The following is a 19,678-nucleotide window of genomic DNA, read 5'->3' on the forward strand; positions in this document are numbered from 1 at the left end:
CAGGGTTCCTCTTTCATGCGTCCGGCCCCCTCCCCCCCCCCCCCCCCGTCTGGACACTGTGACCCCTGCTTAGGTAAGACAACCAGCAGATGCTTTGAATTATAGCTGAGCGAGCTTAGCGAAGGCAGAGCGAGCGGCGCCGAAGCCCAACAACAACACTCAGCAGATGTAACAACAGCCAGCTCCACTTCCAAAGCAGCATCGGCTCATGGAGCTCCTCCACTGAAGCCACGCGTTTACAAATCAAAGCGACAGCGAGGGGCTGCGAATGTTAAACGTCCCTCCATTGGCAAATCGTGGGGGGGGGAAGCGCTGTGTTATTTTTGGTCAAATTGCTGAATCATCGGCGGTTTGCTGCAGTGGAAACAAACCTTCTTTTAAACAGATCTTTGCAGTTTTCACAGGAGACTTTTTGCACTGATTGTATTTCTGCAGCTGAGAGAGATCACGTGTCCTTGTCATGCAAAACACTCCTCCTGGCGGGTCAGGCTGGGAAAAGAGAGAGAGTGTGTGTGTGTGTGTGTGTGAGAGTGTGTGTGTGTGTGTGTGTGTGTGTGTGTGTTCCCGTATGAATGGACGCATCTAAGAGAAGAGGCTCACGCCATGTAAATGCAACCTCTGTGATTTGATTCTAGATTCCGGTGGCGGGACTTTGAGAGTCTTTGTAATTCAGTGGAGACGTGGGGACGGGTCCCAACCGACATCCAGCGACCACAGGATTGTCTGCAGCAATCATTTTGATCAAAACAGCTGATTTAATACGGTCACTACCGTGCAAAACTACCACAGCGAAGTATTCAAAATAACATTGGATTTAGAGAATCAGTTGCTAATATGTATTCTCGTCCTCCTCCCAAGGCTCCAGACTCCAGATGCTTGTTCCTGAAAAGCAGCTGTGAGGTGTTGAACATTCTGACAATGAGCCATACGACACTGAGGTTTACACCTGATGGAGCGGATCAAGTGTTTGCAGTTGGTTTGAGTTCAAAGACCAGCAGGCCAATGACTGTAGGGAAGTCCATTCATTTCATGAAATGCTATGACTTTGTTTAAATAGAAGGACGATGCTCTCTCTCTCTCAATGAGTGGCATATGTTTAGGTTGTCGTGGATATCAGCAGATCGGCTGAAACCATAATTATTCATTTATATCCTGACTTCTTCACTGCTGCCTTAATCTTATATTTTGTTAAAATAAATCATAATATTTCCACAGAATGTTGAGTTAAAGCTTCATTTTGATTGAGGAGCGCGTGTTTCCACTCATGTTTATCTTCACAGGGACAAAGCAATCTGAATGAGACGCCTCCGCAATCACGCATTAGTCAGCAGAGACAAAATGAGAGAACAACACAGTTTATCACCAATAATCAATAATTACAACGGCCCCCATTCAGGCGTCCCCTTGATCCAGAAGTTGAAGACACACGTCTATGGATTGGTTTGACCCTCTCCCAGTTGAATAATCAGCTCAATAGACTAAGAGCAGTCAAAGTCTGTGGGTGCGAAAATCACAGCGCACATTAAGAATAGCACATAGAAGCTAAAGATAAGCTTTGAGAGACTTTGAAATGATTCCCAAGTATCGGATGAAATGAGCAACCGGGTTTTGCTCTGAACTGCAACCGCTGGAGGTGGAGCCCATAAACAGAGCCAAAAGAGAGGGAACACTGGACTTAATGAATGTAGTGTTGAGGAACATGACTGCGTAGGAATGCTAATGTTGCAGTTAGTCTGCTGAACGTGTAAACAGGCAACTGATGGAAAACCCCAAAGCCGTATCTACTTCATCAATAAAGTAACAGAGGGGTGATTTCCTCTCACCCGTAAACAGCCAGCTTGAGGTCAGGGACGCAGATGTTGTCCTCGCCGCAATCGAGTTGAATCTGGGCCTGAGGAAGGGAGAAGGACGGGGAAAAATGGAGGGTTAGCGAGGGATGGTCATGATGGATGAAGAGGGGAGTATCCAGGGAAGTATAGGCAGAGAAAAGCTCTTGAGGAAGTGGATGTTTACAGAAGCCAGCACACTGCTTGTGATTTAATGAAAGGACTAGAGGGGATACACAGTGTATATCTCCTCCATATATGCACAAAACAATATTTGCAACAACCAGCTGCTAAGACCGCGCGCTAACGCAGCATCCTTTCATGTCTGCGGAATGGAAGTCATGCGTGCTTTAGAAGTGGGGAACGAAGAAAAGGAAGAATGGAGAAAAGGTGGTGATGGTTTTGGGAGAATGACAGGATGATGAATGCCACCCAAACCAGGGTTGCATTTACGCGAAAAAGCTTGGGCCAGTGAGGAGTGAAACCTCACGGCTCAAAGAGAGCTCCTCTTGAGTCTTGTGTGATGCATGACATGAAACCACAGTGAAAGATTAATGCCACTTGATTTGGATCCATTGCTTTTGTTTTTCCCAGCGAATCCCTTCAGATGTTTGCTTTTCTGCTTTTCTGTCTCTCCACTATTCCTCCCAAGTAGCTTCACGGTGTCATTGCTGCCATATCCTCATCTCTCCAACATATGGGAAACATTAGATTCCCAAAGAATGCTATAGAGAGCAAAGAATCAGCCTGGCAATGGTTAACAGTGTCTCAGGGCAGATTCCTCATTCATACATCCTCACAGGACTCAGGAGGAAATCGCCCCTCTAACACCAAACACACATCATCACGCTGTGTAATGGACTTGTGATCAAGTGATGACTACCGACTTATCTTCCCGTTCCCTCTGACCACCTTTCGTACCTTCAACTTTTCATATCCCATATGTTTGATCCATGTGATCCGTTTCCCCTCCGGCTCGGTTGGCCAACTTCAAGATGTGAATTGATGAAAACTCACACCTGGTGTTGGCGTTGCAATTTAGAATGATAACACCTTTACAATAACACGTTGGAGTTGTATTATCAAGCAGTTTCTGCTTTAACATTAGTAAGGAAAAGTGTCAGTTAATCAATAAAGTTCTGTACTAAAATAATGTGTTTAATGATTCTTTAAGAATTGAAAAATCGAATCGAATACCATCAGGCTACATTCGTGAAGCGACATCCAAGGACCCCTCAAACCTGGTGGGTGGAGCGATTCACTTCCTGTGCAGGAGGGCGGACATCAATAAAACCTACCGTGCAGAGAGAGGCCCCTCTGGGATGTAAATACACGGCTGATGGTGTGACCACACCCATCAATGGCCGATGCTGCTGCATGGCAACAATTTGGCTCCCGATGCCAACAGTGTGGACAGAGCGACCGAAGTTGCCACTGAGCGGGGGGGGGGGGGGCTGCTACGTTCAGAGATGACGCTGCACAGCTGTGAATGACGCAGACCGGGCAGCGCATGCAAGCAAGGCCCACATGACACACACGGAGGGCCAGCCACTTCATTACTACGATCCGTAGTGCATACTCGACTGCCACCATAGAGCCAAAGTGCCTGTACACAATGCAGGTTGAATTGTCAGTATGAAGGGCCAGTAGTCCTTGCAGCACTAGCAGCCATCGATTAAACCGATTCCTTCCACGTCAGGAGAAGGAAGAAAAAACAACAGTGTACTCAAATTCACAAGCAGTGCGTGATCGCACTCACTTCACCTTATATCACTCAAATAAATATGTGCACGTTTCCTGCCTGGTGGAGGAGACCTGGCAACACGCACAAACAAACCGCAACCAGATGTCTGCGAGCTGAGCGCCCTCCCAGCCCCCCCAGCCCCCCCTGACTCGCCGGTCCTCCATAAACCTTCAGATTGGTCACATAGGAAACATTGCAAATGGAGACCAGAGTGCCATTAATATGCCGACGCTCTGCAACCTAAAACCACATGAGGGGTTCGAGGGCTCGAGAGGGAGGGGCCTTACATTAGATGTGAATGATAAAATGGCCGGCCTGTCTGCGCCATTCAAATAAATTCCCTGCGTGCACGGTGTGGGAGACGTGCTGTATGGAGAGTGGATTTGAATCCCATTGATTTCGGATCGTTAGGTCCCGTTTTGTGCGTTTTGTTCATTAGCGTAGTTCGTGACGTGCAAGGCGTGTGCGGTCTGGCTGTTCAGCGCGGTAACGTTATCCATAGAAGCACTTTACTACTCAACACAAACCGTTCTCCACCATTTGTTTAGCCATTAAGAAATTGTCACGTTAAGACTTGAACTGCTCAGAGACGTGTATGTCTCTCTCGTAGCTTGGCACGCTAACTTGCTAATGGCTGCTTCCTCGCCTGTTTGTACTCGCCACACGCGATTACTTTTTTCCACCCAAGTGTTTGTTGTGTGTGGAATGAAAACACAGTTGCATTGAAAAGGTGTGTGTGATGTCAGCCCAACGCGTCCCTGAGCACCTGTGCTTTGTGTCAAGCACGATCCAATTTCAATCCAAATGCATCATGGGTTAATACGCGTACCTTCTGCACTATACGCTGTTCTGTGTCGTAATTCAGGATGGGTCTGAGGCCATGCTGGTCCACCATGGCATGAGGGTCCAGACTGAAGTTAAGGCTGATGGAAATAGGGGAGAGTTTGTCCCGAAACTCTTCTTCACCCTGTAACAGAGAGAGAGATTTGATTTGTGTGATTTGTTGTCTCCAGGAGTTGATTTAACTTTTGTCTTTGCTCGATGATCTGAAACAAGCGGCACTACATTTCTCTCTTTTTGCAGCTGATCATTTTAAAACTCTTCTTTCAATAGATGTGCGAGAAAAGAAAATGTTTAGAGAGCAAATATGGTCCACAAGTAGGATTTAGTCCATTTCAGGGTATATTTGAGATGAGATTTAACATGAATTCTGTTGTTTAACCAGCGACAGCAATGTGGGCCCTTCAAAGAAAGAAGAGCTATTACAAACAGACAAGTGTTGAATGACACTTCCTGCTCAAACCATTTCCTATGCAGTCAAGGAGCTCTGATCATTATGATCATTAGCTTCAAAGCAGATGACTTAGCCACTTTTGGCAGGCCATCGCTTTGATCAGGTGACTGCTGAGTGATGAGAAGATTGGTACTGTACTGGTTCCCCTTCAAATTGCACTTCAAACAGCAATCTCGAGCCGCCCGGCCTATTTGAAGCGATTTTTACCCTCTGCCCTACCAGCGAGGTCACCTGGTGCTGCAGGTGCAACAAAGTCTCTCAATAGATGGATGACCAAAAGAAAGAACTAGAACTCTTGCCGCGGCAATCGCGGTTTGAAAGACGTGGCGTGTGACCGACCCGCAGGTAGATCCTGGCCTCCCGGCACAGGCGTTCTCCGTGGGCGAGCCGCAGGGTCTTTAGCAGGTCGGGCTGCTGGCTGTCCAGGAACAGGGTCCTCCTGACCGAGTCCCTCTGGTGCTGCTTCACGCTGTCCAGCTGAACCTCCACCACGAAGCCTACGCCCACACGTAAAGAAACGGCCAACGCATACGCATTATGAACTCAAGCTGTGTAAATGTAGGCCCCAAACGCACATCTATGTGCTTCCCCACGTGCTGGTGCACACACGAAGAAGGGTAAACATGGTTATGGTAAAGCTCCTCCATGTTCTCTGTTCTGCTCTTTATGCAGTATTCAAACACAGGAATGTGCTGTGGAGAACACCGACAGCACACACCCTTATAGTAGGAACACACACACACAATTCTTCCAAACTACCCACCGAAATACCCCTGTATTTTCACGATTGTTCTTTAGTCTTGATCTTAACTGCCAAATTGACCACAGCGAGGTCCGGCATACTTGTGGCAACACAAAGAAAGCAAGGTAATAGGGACCATCTGTGTGTGTGTGCGTGTGTGTGTGGCTCACCTAGATGAGAGGGGAGGTGCTTTCCATTAGCCAGCAGGCAGAATCCAATGCTGACACTAGTGGACAAAAACATGGGGGGGAAAACTTCAGCAGTGAGCTTTTACAGATGTGTTTACACTGATTTGAGGTACAGCGGATCTTTCTCAGGTTAAAATGTATAATCTTTCAAATTTTCACAAGACCAAAATCTGATGTTTGATACTGTATATGGTCGCCATTTCCTTCTGCAATAGCCAGTAACTACCTCTGTGTATGGTACATTTTATTGATAGTGTTGAAGTCTGCCATCCCTGTGCTGCATTCAGATTGTAAGGATGTAATCCAGCGTTAAAGTTGAGTTACTGTGAACACACACACCTTCTACTCCTCTGTTCCTAGTACTGTATCAAGAAATAAAACAAACCTGCTGTTGCACTGTAACCCAAATTCCCCCGGGAAAGAAATTTCAGTTAAGTTGCAGCTCTATAGTATAAACAATGTTGTTTTTTTTCTGAAAAGCAAAGGCATTCATACATAAATATTTAAGGCTGACATGAAGGAGTCTTGATTCACTACAGGAACCTCTGAGCCTTTTTCCAACCTTCTCACTCTGGATAAACTGCACTCCCTGCACCGTTATGTCTTCTCTCATGACTGCTCCACCTTTCTCCCACTTCCTCTTCCATGCTCCCTTCCTCTTCTTTTTGTCGCCAGGGCAACAAAGAAAACTATTCTAAACTATAAAACAAGGCTTACTTGTATTAGACATTTTAAAGAGTGCCAGCCAGGTTTGGCAACTGCCTTTTGCTGCAGTTTAAAAATGTTCCAGGTTTAATACGATGGTCGGACGGAGCTCAAGAGCTCCATTCAGATTGAAAACAGATTTTCCAATTTCTGTTCCTTTCTTGGGTAGGAAAGTGGCAAACATAAGGTCACTTGACTTGAGGTAAAGTTCAGAAGACATTTGCAAGACTTTCCATGTTCTGTTACTCTCAGGAGAAAGTCTTTAGCTTTTGAGATATTGAGACATAAGTGGAGCTGAGCTTTTACTCCAGAACCGTGGACATCCATACCAAGACACGGCGACGGTCCCATTGGCTGTGACCAGCTCACAGGTCTTCTCCTCCTGGTTGAACATGTTGGGCTGCACTGTGAGAGACGCACTGGCGCTCACTATCGGCCGAGCCCTGATTGGAGAGACCACAAAATGATCAGAACAAAAGCAAGCGTTTATACATCTGTTAATGAAAGGATTTATTTGCATTTTTATTTTCTTTGGGACAACTATAACTGCCATCATTTTTTTTTAATAAGATAGCTCAAGCAAGTAGTGTCGATGGCGCAAAAAATGCGCTGAGTTAAAGAGCGTACCTGTATAGCACCGCTTTATCAACCCCGAAAGCACCAACAACCAGATCTGCAGGAAAGGAAAAAGAGTTCAACGAAGACAGCGGAGAGGAGGATGGAGTCAGAGCAGAGGCCCGGTGACGCTACCTGGGTAGCCGTTTTGGTCCAGGTCCCTGTCGCCCCGCAGGGCAAAGCCGAAACTGGCCGGGAAGGAGCTGGAAGCCCATTGGCCGACGAGAGTTTGAGTGGGCGTGTCCATCAGTCCTCCCGTGTGGCCGTTGTAAATGAGAACTAATCCATCCTGCTGGTCTCCTCCGTAGGGACAGCCGATGGCCACGTCTGATTGTGAAGAGCCACAAACACACCGTGTGAGTCTCAGATAGAATCTACATAAAACATACGTAGTGATGTTGTCAGACCATTATTGTAGCAATTTTTCCATCTGGGTTTGGATTGTTACAGAAAACAAACTCTGCAGCAAACAAACGTTTATGATACGTTTAATTAAGCAAGATCATTTTCATGAACCAAAATCCACTAATCTTAAAACACAATACAGTTCTGCGTTACATGAGCAACATTTAAGTATTTTAGGTAGAACAAAGCGTTCTAATCCGTGTTTAACAACCAACATGATAAAAGCCGTTCACATGAGTTTTAGCATTAAAAATATAATAAAAATCCCTGCAACATGTAACCCAGGCCTTGTGGGGCCCACGCACCGTTAAATCCGTCCTGGTTGAGATCTCCCAGCGGAGCGAGCGATGTGCCGAAGCGGCTGAAGGCCTGTTGACCCAGAAGCTGCGACTTGCTTGGCTCCAGCCGCAGGGGGCTCCTCTGCAGGTACACGTACACCTTACCCAGCTCCTCCAGGCGCCCGTTCAGCCCTCGCCGCATGAACATCGGAGCTCCCACCACCAGGTCATCCAGGCTGGAAACATGACGGGGACGAGGGCGAAGAGGAGAAAATGAACAAAAGACACAGATGGATTTTTAAATTAAAGCCAAGGTTTTTAGCAGTGATTTTACATTTGGTCTTTGTGTTTTAAAATTGCTCTCACAAGCCAATCAGAGCATATTGGGCTTTTTGTGAGGGCGCCATTAAAGAGACGCAGTGTTTCAGGGTGAATACAGAAATAATGTGAGAATATTTATTTCATTTTAAAGCACGTAAACATGTTCTAGTAGTAGTTTGATTTGATTCTATTAAAAATGAACTTTCAATTAAACTGAAAGTTTCTTTTCTTTTTTGTATAGTACTGCTATCAAATCACATTTAACTCACTTTCAAAGGTTGCAATGTCATCATTTCTGAAACTACACTGAAAACTAAAAATATCATTTTAACTGTGTGCCTCTGCAAAGTTTCGGGAAGGGAACTTGAACTTTACACTAAGAGGAACTACAGACAGAGTGAGAGCATCATAACTTATGATACATTAGAGAGTGACAGGGTGACAGAACTGACGCTCTGGAAACTTCCAAAAGATTAAAACTTTCTTTTCGAATCTCTTGTTTTTGGGTCTTTTTTCTACTTCCTCTGTCATTTCTCTGTTCTTTTTTTCTCCGGTCTCTCTTTTTTTTGCCATCACATGGCTCAACGTCGCTCCGTCCACTCACCCATCGCTGTTGATGTCGGTGGCTGCCACCGCGTAGCCGAAGTAGGACCCCATCTGGAACGCATTACACACCAGACCCAGTTAGTCTGTAATCACGCCACGCTGTACAGATCCCTTTCCTTTCTCAAATGTTCTCTCTCTTCTTTCTCCTCTGAACCCTCCACCAACGCCCCTACAAGCTTTCCTTCTCAATCTCCCAGTCCTACGGTCCCCTGGGGTCTCCTCTTCTTCTGAGGAGAGGTGAGGGACATTGGGGACTGGAACCCCTTTAAAACTCACACACAGGGCTTTATTTTCAAACCACGTATGATACATCAGGGTCATGTATCACCTCTTACAGTTACTCTCAGTTCAAAGTGATTTGTAGAAAAGCAGGTATGAGTTTTGGAGACCCTTGTGAAAAGCAAGACTGAATATTTGGGTTAACGTCCTTTGAACCACATGCAGAATAGCTCATATCGGCATGAGTCAAACTGAGGCACAGGACAAACTGTGTAGGAGTAGCGCTTTGCCAGATACATTCCCACTTATGATCAAGAACCTCCACTAATGTACATATGAGGGGGAAGCACCAAAAGCTGACAGAGTGAGCACCCAAACGCTAACCAGTTACATATCTCACATTGCCATGATCAGCTAAAGAGAGGAGAAAGAATAACGGTCTGCCACCATGTTTACAACAAGAGCTTCACATGTTGAAATGACTGTAGGCCTACCGTTAAGCTTCATCTTCTGCTTGTTAAAGCTTTGCAAATGGAGACAACGCAGTAAAAATTCCACTTATTTTCTTTAAAATGTAATATTGCCATATTTAGTAATTATGTAAAACCTCTGTAAAGTACACAATTTACACTAATGAAAGGCTATTTGTCTTGGTCTGAGCTGTGCCCCTCCTTCCAATTGGCGCATCCAATAATCAAGCACCATGCTTGATATTCTACACCCTCCCCCCCCTCCAGTCTTTGCCAGATCGTCAGTCCTCTGCCGCTCAGCAACTTCTTGCTTTGCAAACCTTGTTAACATTTTATTGGACTCGGCCTCAGGTTCGCTACCTCTCTGGACTCCCCGCGGACTCAACCTGTTGAAATTAGTATCCACGAAATCGATGACCTGCGTCCGACATGTATTACTAAGAAAAGATTTGTACGCTTTTAAATCAAGATGAATAATCCTCAAATTGAACGGAACCAGAGGAGTCCAGCTCATTGACTTTCCCCTGATGGCCTGATACCCCCAGTACAGCAAATCCTCTGACACCTGACGTCCACTTTCTAACATGTCATCATCACTTTGAGAAACCTGCGTAGTGAGTCCAAACACTGCACACAATGTGAGTTGTTGAATGAAACTTGAGCTCAAGGGAGAAAATAATAGTCCATGGTCTAACAAATTACCAAATGTGAAGGTTGCTTCAACAAACAAGCAGGCCTCCTGCACAAATCCCCTCTGGTGTGTTTTTGCAGCTGACTCACAGTTCAAGAGGGACCAGCACTGTGCCTCCAGGCAGCAGGAGATCAGATCGCCCTGTGACTTAACAGTTTACTCAGCGCCCTCCGCCCCGAGACTCGCACCCCGAGCAGTTACCGATGACCTCCCACACACACGCACACGTGCTGTCCCATGGCTGCACGATCACATTACATTACATGGCATTGCTAAATACATTTCAATGTAAGTGACGAGGGACAAAATCCACACTCCTCTCTTTGTGTAAAAATACATTTGTACCAAAGCTAATATGAAGCCTTTCGGAGTCTTAGTTTAAAAAACCAACTGGATAACCTCCAAAGCTAGAGTCATATGAGTGCCAAATTCCTGCTGCAGCTCAGGGTTCCATCCAGCAGCTTTAGACTCACTTAGGATTGAAAACGTGAGAAAGATGCTTGTCTCTGCCAATCAATCCTGAGGTAGACAAACATGTGACTTGAATGTCCAGCTTCAAGACGAGGAGTGGCAGCTGGGATCTGACGTGCGAGGAGTCCGTTCCTTTCCTCAAATGAATACTTGGAACAGTGGATTCCATATTTCCATCTTGTCCTCTATGTTCTTTCCCATAGTTTGGGCTTAACAAGCTACGGTTACTTCATCGCTTCCTCTTCCTCTGCAATTGTTTAATGGCATCCCACAAGGGAATTAAAGCCATAAACTGTTTATCTTTTTGTGTCCAACTAATAATATTTACATGAGAGGAGGGGATAAAACCGCATGTAAACCAGACCCCACCCTGCCACAATGACAAATATGTGTGTGGGGGGAGGAGGTCATTATGGAATAATTGGGTACCAAAGACACTTTCTGTAGAACTAGTGCTTTGCCAGCTATTTACCCTGTCAGTTTGACCATGGGTGTGGTCCGTGCAAGAGCCCCAAAAGCATGGAGAAAGTGGTGTCTAGTTTGCCATTTGTTTTGCCAACTTTATAGAACATTCCGGTAAAATGTGCACTGCATTTGGATGGAAGCCTGCCTTCAGTCAGTGGAAGTAAGACTGAAACTTAAGCGAGAGAACGTCCTGCGATAAGATCAAACCGGCCTTGAATACGTCCACTGGCATAAAGGGGCCCTTCCCCACTTCCAACCCTAAAACTCCTGCGGCGCACTCATCTTCAAAATGGTTCTTCATTTTCACTTCAATGCAAAGTTCTGTGCAAACCAATTGCAGGGACAAACTCTCACTCTGCAAAGACACACACAGTCGAACAAAGTCAAAAGCCATAGACCGTGTCACTTTGAAAGACATCCACTATATTTAAGAGCCTCATACATGTGACTAAATACTGACAAACTGCTGCTCAGTGCAAAGCACACGCTGAATCAATACAGTGTCAACATGAACATTGAGCTGCCGTTTTCTGGGATTCATTTGCAGCTTTTAGAAACCATGAGGTGTGCATACAGTAAGCTCGACCTCTGACCCTGATATAGGCCTCCTCTCCACGGGGCAAATTCCTTCATCCCCGGCCCTCCTTTACACATGCCACTTTAAAAGTGTGCCCACGCTATGAAAAAAAGACGTGCACGTACCTGCTCTCCTGTCAGGTTGAGCAGAGGCTCCAGATCTCTTCCGTTTAATATTGACACCTGGAGATGGAAAAAAGACATTATCTGAGTATAATGCACGTCTATACGTGTATGTTTTGTCTACTGTTTGCACTGTGAAATGGATCAATATATGAAAATGATGAAACTCCTTACAACTCCATACAGCATGAGTCCTTTTGGAACTCCTGTGACAAAATCTGCAACAGGGAAAGCAAAGGTCAAAAGGTCAGGCAGGCTCATTACAACACAACGCTGCTAACTACGACCCTTTGTGAGCAATTGCCACAATTTTTTTTCTGATTTTTTGATTTTTTGAGCCTCTAGATGTTTTCCGCTTGTTTGGAGGCTGTGGTTAAACATTAGAGTTTAGTTTGTGTTGGGGATCAGCAAACCCTTTACCCAGCCATGCATTCTGTGTACTGTAAACATCACCCTCACCTTCATCATCATCCCCACTGAACTCGCCACCAGCCACGGAGTAACCTGCAGCGGCGAGGAAGAGTGTACGTGAGAAAAAAAACACTGAACCATCGGCCTGCGCCTGGAGCAGAGATGAGAAGGAGACTGCAAAGGGTCAGCGAGCTCAACCCTGTCGGTTTACTTGCATTGTGGGTAATATAGGCCCCAGGTTACATTTTATTGGAGGGAAATAAAAAAAATGAGGTACTCTTCAAACTAGACGAGGTATCGTTAGTAACAAAGTTTTGAAGAGGTGGAGTAATCCTTGTCCATCTGTAAAGGGCCTCACTCACCTCCAGTGGCTCTTAAACCCTCTGTATGAACTTTTGACAGATAATGCGGCCGATTTAGCTCCATCCGCAGGATAGCACCACAAGAAGGGTCATCAAGTTGTAATAATTGTACATTTCTAGGCCCTTTTTGAGCATGAATGTGCTCTCTATTTAATGGAAGTCTGCCATTAGATTGTGACATGCAGAGTCTTGTGTCAGGTCTTAAGTTACGTGTGGACTATTTTGGCCTGATAGTGGAACAAGAGGAAAGGTCGCCAGCAAATCCATCGCATGGTTTTTTTTCAGATTGTCTTGGAAATAATTCTTCCTTTTGGGAAAATGAATGTGAGACTTTTAGGAAGATTCTTGGCTACGTAAATGTGCAAAATTGAATAAAAACCAAGGCGTTTATTTTCCTCTTGACAGAAAATGTGTTTAAAATGTAGACCTCGAGAAGCCTTTTGGGGGAGGGGTTTGCAAGCAGAACGGGAGTGACCATGTTTGGAGTCGTATGGTGGTGTCACTTACCTGTCCATCACAAGATGGAAAATCTACTTTAAACTAGCGATGGAGACAATAAACACATGACTCAAGTGTTTACTGGGGTAATAAATGAAGAGAGGGGTAGTTTCACAACTCACACTTTAACACAATTAGACCATGCAATTGTGAGTTAAAGGCACCTCCCTGTTGGCTTTCCATTACAGAACCAGTCGTGTTTGTCATATCCGTAACAATATTGTTAAGTATTCTAATTTTTTTGATTTGACTCAGGTGTACTTCCTCACCCAGGTAACTGTCATCGTAGCTCCCTTGCGCCTGTCGTGTCTGAATCTGCCCGGCGACGGACAGCAGAAAGTAGGAGGGGTAGTAGGCCTTCACAATCTCCTCTGTGGTGGCTGAGATCAGCTGGCCTACAGGATGGACGGGAAACCAACCGGTCAAAGGTCAGAGGTTAAAATGAGACACGTGACGTTCAGAACGTCAGATTCGTCCACAGGCAAAGATCTTAAACTCATTCGGTGGAATGAGCTGTCTCTCTACAGATCCACGCCGGTCCACATTCTTCACCTTGCCAGTAAAAGCTGCCCGGTCCTCCAAGCACAACCCGGCCGTCCTGTAACACAGAACAAGTGCCAGAGCAGAGTAAGAAGCTCTGCAGATCTGATGTACTGAACAGAGCCCCTGATTACATAAACCAAAACATGAAAACAGAAAATATTTCTCTTACCTTGGTGAAGTCTGCACTGAATCCCCCCTGACAATAACCCTGGCCAACAGGTCCATGTCTTTCTGCAATGAACAGCACAAAAGATGGGAAACATTAACAATGTTCTTCGTTCCATGAAAACAAAAAACTATGAACAATATTGTGTCTGCAATTTTGTAACATTTCAATTGTACTTTGACCCAAAATTAAAACAAAGGAAAACAAAAAGAAACAAAGTTCCGGGGTCAAAAACAGCTTCTGGTAAAACTTGACGAGTTTACAGAGCTTGAAACACGGGTAAAATACATAAACTCTCTCCTCCAACCATTCAAATGAACGGTTACACTATTTTGCCTTAGTACTTCCAAAAATAAATAACAGTCCTTGGCTTACTTAAATTTGGGGAACAATCCTGATCTAAATTCAGGTTTTGAAATGATTTGGGGAATGTAAACAGGAAGCTTCATACAACTTGAGTCCCCTTTTTAACCTATTTGTTCACAGTCTGTAGCGCCGTTAAAAGTATGTTGAGTGAGCTATTAGCGGTTCCGTACCCGTGTTCAGACAACTTTGACTGGATTACTTTACTTTTGATGAAAAACATAAAAAATGTGACTCGTTCTGGAGCAACAGGAGGATTTGGTTATAGGTTTAGTTTTTTCAGCAACAATCGAGAATAATATCATCAGAAAGTGTCACAGAACTGTAAGGACTGACTCAGAGAGAGTAATTTTTTTGAAGTTTTTAACTTTACCGTATTTGCCTGTGCGTGGTTACCAGCCAGACTCATCCGGGGCAAAACCAATGTTGCCCCAGGATGAGTCCATTTAAGGACACTGATTGGCTAAATTGTATATCACACATTTTTAAATGCTTCTTAGACCCGCCTTTTGCGGGCAATCTACAATACGGAAGACAGGAAGACAGGATGCGTATGATGCATCATTTACAAATATTACTGTGTACATTCCGTATTTCAAAAAGACAGATATTAACATTATTTATAATCGAATATTATCTTATCTTTTCCTTTTTTTCCCCAGGTGGGCCAACGCCCCATTGCCCGCTTTCAGCCAGCCGCCACTAGTGAGATCTGTCTACCCTCGTTAGTAGCTGTTATAGCTAATAGCCAGCTGAGACGGGGTTTTGAGCTGGCTGGTGAACATGGCATTCGTGACTTGAACACCACCAGCGGTCGGCGGCTGTTACTTCTGCTCACCTGTCCTGCAGGGGGCGTACTCCACAAACGTTTTGAGACCATCTACAGAGAGGTAGCAGGTTCCTGTGACGTCGGCGAAAGGTGTGTCATGTTCAGTCCTCCAGTAATACCTGGGAGCACAAGCCTGCAAAAGCACAATCCGATGGCACAATCACAAAATGACGGCATTTGCAGGAACGTGTTTAAGTGGTTAAGTGCTCATCTTTTAACCCATCATCTTTGTAAAAGTGATGCATATGGTTGGAAAAAAAATACTCAACCCCTGATACGAATTTTAATCCGAACCCCTCTGATTTTTAGCCCTCGGCCCGTTGACTCCAGGCTTTTATATTCAGATTGATTTTTTTAATGCCAAAGCTGATGTGGTAAGAGTTCTCACATTGTTGTGTGTTTACTTCTCTAAATTTTAAAAACTCGATGGGAGTCAGGGTTAGAAATGTTCCGTAATGTGGACATTAGGAACAGAGTACCAAACCACGTATTTAAAATATTCCTGCTAGCACTTGATTAATTAATTAAACAAACAATCAGTGTTTCCCCAACCATTAAATTGTCTGCTCTGTCCTTCCTCCTCAGGCTGTAAAACGAGGGCAACCACTGCTTGCAAAGCTGGTCCTCACAAAGTACCCCAACACAACCCACTCTTACCAGGATGCTGTTTCCATGGGAACGCACAGTAGCTCCAAACCACTGATGGGACTTGAATTCAACCTGAGTGTTTACACCGTTGATGTAAAAATGTTGATCACCTAGAAGAACAAAGAGGACATTTTAGAGCGTATTTACAGAGTTGTGCGCAGTTCTTTCTATCAGTGAACAGCACATCGGCGCCACACTCAAAAACACCCTGTCATCGCTGTTTGGGTCCTGTACTGGTAAGGAATTGTTTGAGAGACCTCCCTCACGTGTTGTTGGCTTTTGCATTGAAATGGCTGAATGGCTTTGGCTTTCCACGCTACATCCACCAAAGTGACTTGGACCATGTTGTTCATTGTCAGGATCTGTTTTAAGCAGCGAGAAGGCAAAGAACAAGGATGGTGGTGGAGTTCTGGAGGTGTAGGTGTGTGTGTGTGTGTGTGTGTGTGTATATTGTTTCCTGCCAAATGCTTGACTTTGAAGCCTCAGCACCATTAAAATCTTAGGATTTCTTTGCTTTCAAAATGAATGAATCCATTTATTTGGAAACATAGGGAGTAATATTTCTTTTTTACGAGCAGTTAGGTGAGACAGGTGGCTCGATGTCCTATGGAACAAAAAAAGTTACAGGCTTTGAAATACTTATCCTACAAATACATCCTTATCCAAATAAAAAATGAATGTCTGTGGTGTTGGGGTCGACTGTCAGATGTGACTTCTTTAACATGCAGGGCATCTTCACAACTTGCAGTTATGTATCCTTGAAAAGTAATTTTACAAAACCTTAAATCCTTAAATACGCCTGCATATAACTGCATATATTTGTTAAAAAGTCTTTACAAGAGTGATGACAGTGAACTCTGCTGGCTGCAACCCAGGGCCTGTTTATTAACGCAGTCTGGCATGTGTCCTCGAACACATCATGAATGCCGAGGTCTGTAATGGGAAACGCAGCTCTACTAACACAGATAGATTACTGTAACGGGCCTGCAGAGAATCAGAGAGTCAGGGCCCCCATCGGCTTTCAACTAGAACTACGTCACGGAGACACAAACCGAGAGGAGACTCAAAGTGACCGCAAAGACACATGAAACAAATTCAAACAACTGCAATAAAGGGCAGAGGAACCACACAGAGACACAATGGGAGCACAGACAAATAATACAAATGATAAAGCAGAGGTGAAGGGGATTCTAGCATGTGTGTAACCTCTAAAGCCTCGTGTTTCAGTGGCTGTCTGCGCGGCCTGTTGTTTAAAAGTGTGTAAGTGTGTATTTATTTATACAGCGTTTGCCCTCAGTCTGCTTAAAAGGCCCCTCCGTATCAGCAGTGGAGAGCGTGCATTAACTCCTGTGATCCTCAAACGGTGGTCCTTATCGCTTCCTGTATTTCTGATGGGGGGGGGGGATTATTTTTCTGGCGGGGCTGGGGGGCAGCCCCCAGGTCCCCTGGGCTCCTCGTCCCAGTAACGACTCTGCCCCTAATTAAAGAGCACTCACAACACTGGGCCCCAGCCCAGCATGAAATCAAAGCTCTGTGAAAACACTGCAAAACACAGCGTCCCAGAATAGAGACCTTAGTGGAGGACGGCCTCGCTCACCAAAACATTAAGTAAATGACATGAGTTCATTCAGCACAACGTACATTATGAAGATGAAAGGCTTGTTTGAATGAAAACATTGAGTCGGGAGCTGCAAGAACGCAGGGAGCCAAGCCCGTGACCTGCAGCCGGTAGTGTCGCTGAGACACTTTAGAGTTCGCTACTTAGTCTGGTCTCAACTGTTTGACAGTGCCATTGACATTTTTATAACCTGGAAACCATGGGAGTTCCCAACTGGTTCTGCGATTCAGGACGTGGAGAACCCTTTCTCTTCCCTCGGCGTTTGATTGTTGAGCCTCATTTTTCAAGGGTCACGTTTTGACCTGCAGAGGCCGGCCGTAGATTCGGATTTAACAAGACTCCCTACCTTGCTTGTCAAAGTTGATCATGCTGCAGTCAGCTTGGCTCCAGGGGCACAAGAACACGGCTCCTCCTTCGGTGACGTCGGGTTGGCTGGTGTTGGCTTTGGGGGCGCCGACCAAGACGCCGACGCTAGACGCCCGAGAGAAAAACAAAACCTTACGGCGTCATGACAGAATGTGTCACGGGAATGTTTAAGGAACATCTGTTCTGGATTTACAACCGCTCAATTGGTATTGTGAAATCAAGTGTTGTCCTCCACACAGCGGATACGAGGAGGGTGAATCATAAATGCCCCCCCATCTCCTGGCTGTCGCTTCGTATTTACAGTGCAAAGAGGAGACGGCTCCAAAACGTCCTTGACTATTGGTCAATATAGTGATATTATACAGATATAGTGTAAAATTATTCTTATTTCGCCTGAGAATATAAATCGTCTTCAAATTTGAGTGTGATGTTGTCTCTGCCTGGTTTTAAAGGTTGTCTTACAGTAAAGCGGTTTGACCATTTGCCTACTAAGTTATCATACCTAAATTTACAAATATTATGAATATTTTGTAGAAACACCACTGATCAACTGAACAGTTTCATCAACCAATATTAAACAATATCTAGAGAGAGAGAGCAGCCAACAAGTAGTATAACCATAACGGGTGGAACCCTGCTGCAGGTTTATGGGGCCACTGTTACATACGTACATAGATCAGTTTACAGCTACTACCCCAGTGGCTGTATTTCTGCAAATCCCTGGGATTATCACTGCCTTGAGTGTTTTTTTTTAGATACAAGACATTATGTCCAGCATTGCTTTCCAGAAGGTTGAACATCTGTTGATGATTAACAATGCTTATGCCGTGTTCCCATGTCGCCCTGTTACCTCAGCATGGTGTCAACGCCTGCACTGCAAAGGAATTTTTTCAGTTTAAATCTAAAAAGATGGCCGGGAATCAACCTGCGCCAATGAGGTTTTTCTTTAAAAAAGAGCTGCAGATTGAAAACCTGCACAGCGGGTTGATCTATTTCAGAGATCTAAAGAAAGGCTTAAAAGAATCAGCTGGGGTTTAAGTGCAAGCTACTTCAAATATTTTCACCAGCAAAGCTAGACATCAGACGACCAACAGGCCAGTGAGGCCGCTGCCGTGTTCTCTTCAAAGCCACCAGGCAGCCGCTGCCGGTCAGCCGCTGACCGGTCTGCCACTGCCTTGATCGGTGAATTTTACGAGCAGCCTTGTTGGCTTTGAGGTTGAAAAACACCGGTTTTACCAAAGGAGCGTAGATTTTGTTTGGGGTGTCCAAAATAAGTTCTGCTGCTGTGCCCGTCTGAAGCGATGGCTTCATCCAGTGTGAGAGTAACACACAGAATACAGATCAAGTGCTCCTCAAAACCTCGAAAAATATCTCTTTAAAGTTAACTTGCTTAAAACTTAACTTATTTTAACTACATAAAACTTGAGAAGTATTATCGTTCCCTTTGTTGCGTATTGAATTACAATCATTCATCGGAACCCCTTTTTGTTGTTTGTAATTAATCCAATTTTACAGTGTGTGTGTGTGTGTCACAAATCTGCTTTCAAGGTTTCCAGACAGCATTGCTAAAAAAAGTCCTGGCCCAGAGCGAATGGCCTAACTTGATGACTGATGACATTAGCAGAGATCAGACTCTATACCCCTACCCCTTCCCCCACATTGCTGGATAAGCCTCCCTTATTAACCACTCACTCCACACTGGGTGCAGCAGTCTTTCACTGGCCTTTTCTCTAAAGATCTGTGACTGCCACCACTGAGACCTCGGCACGTGTTGAGTTGTAAGAGTCAATTAAAAGCACTTGTAACGGAAACTTAACAGCCGACAACATGATGTGAATCAGGATCGGGATGATAGATACTGCTGTCGAGACCTGAAAAAAGGATTCCTTTCCTTTAACTCACGTTAAACAGGAACATCAGCAAACAAGGGGAAGGGCTTAAAGGCACGTCCAGGTCAAAGATGCAGCAAGTCATTTCTTTCCTAAGATATTCTGAACCATGTCATATCCAAAAGGTAGGTCTTACTTAAACGTACAGTTCCCATGCATCGTAACCTACTCAAAACATTAGCTCAACACAAACATGCTTTTTTAATGTTTAAGATTTATTTTTCTCTAAAATATGGAAAATCTGTA

The 19,678-nt window shown here is 44.8% G+C and overlaps 1 protein-coding gene across 1 annotated transcript in view; it reads right to left on the reverse strand.

Annotated features, from left to right (window-relative positions):
• LOC119230151 (integrin alpha-5-like) overlaps positions 1-19,678 on the reverse strand; it is a 30,450-nt gene that overhangs the window by 6,729 nt on the left and 4,043 nt on the right. Inside the window, exons 2-19 of the mRNA XM_037491178.2 lie at positions 17,524-17,648; positions 15,569-15,669; positions 14,921-15,044; positions 13,723-13,784; positions 13,563-13,608; positions 13,280-13,405; positions 12,199-12,243; positions 11,914-11,957; positions 11,743-11,799; positions 8,723-8,775; positions 7,825-8,033; positions 7,250-7,441; positions 7,127-7,172; positions 6,829-6,942; positions 5,777-5,832; positions 5,204-5,361; positions 4,400-4,537; positions 1,824-1,891 (exon numbers count right to left, since the gene is read on the reverse strand). Coding sequence (XP_037347075.2) covers positions 1,824-1,891; positions 4,400-4,537; positions 5,204-5,361; positions 5,777-5,832; positions 6,829-6,942; positions 7,127-7,172; positions 7,250-7,441; positions 7,825-8,033; positions 8,723-8,775; positions 11,743-11,799; positions 11,914-11,957; positions 12,199-12,243; positions 13,280-13,405; positions 13,563-13,608; positions 13,723-13,784; positions 14,921-15,044; positions 15,569-15,669; positions 17,524-17,648 — 1,764 coding nt within the window. The remainder of the gene's footprint in view (positions 1-1,823; positions 1,892-4,399; positions 4,538-5,203; positions 5,362-5,776; positions 5,833-6,828; positions 6,943-7,126; positions 7,173-7,249; positions 7,442-7,824; positions 8,034-8,722; positions 8,776-11,742; positions 11,800-11,913; positions 11,958-12,198; positions 12,244-13,279; positions 13,406-13,562; positions 13,609-13,722; positions 13,785-14,920; positions 15,045-15,568; positions 15,670-17,523; positions 17,649-19,678) is intronic.

Source organism: Pungitius pungitius, chromosome 8 (assembly GCF_949316345.1).
Source record: "Pungitius pungitius chromosome 8, fPunPun2.1, whole genome shotgun sequence".
In the NCBI taxonomy this organism is placed as follows: domain Eukaryota; kingdom Metazoa; phylum Chordata; class Actinopteri; order Perciformes; family Gasterosteidae; genus Pungitius; species Pungitius pungitius.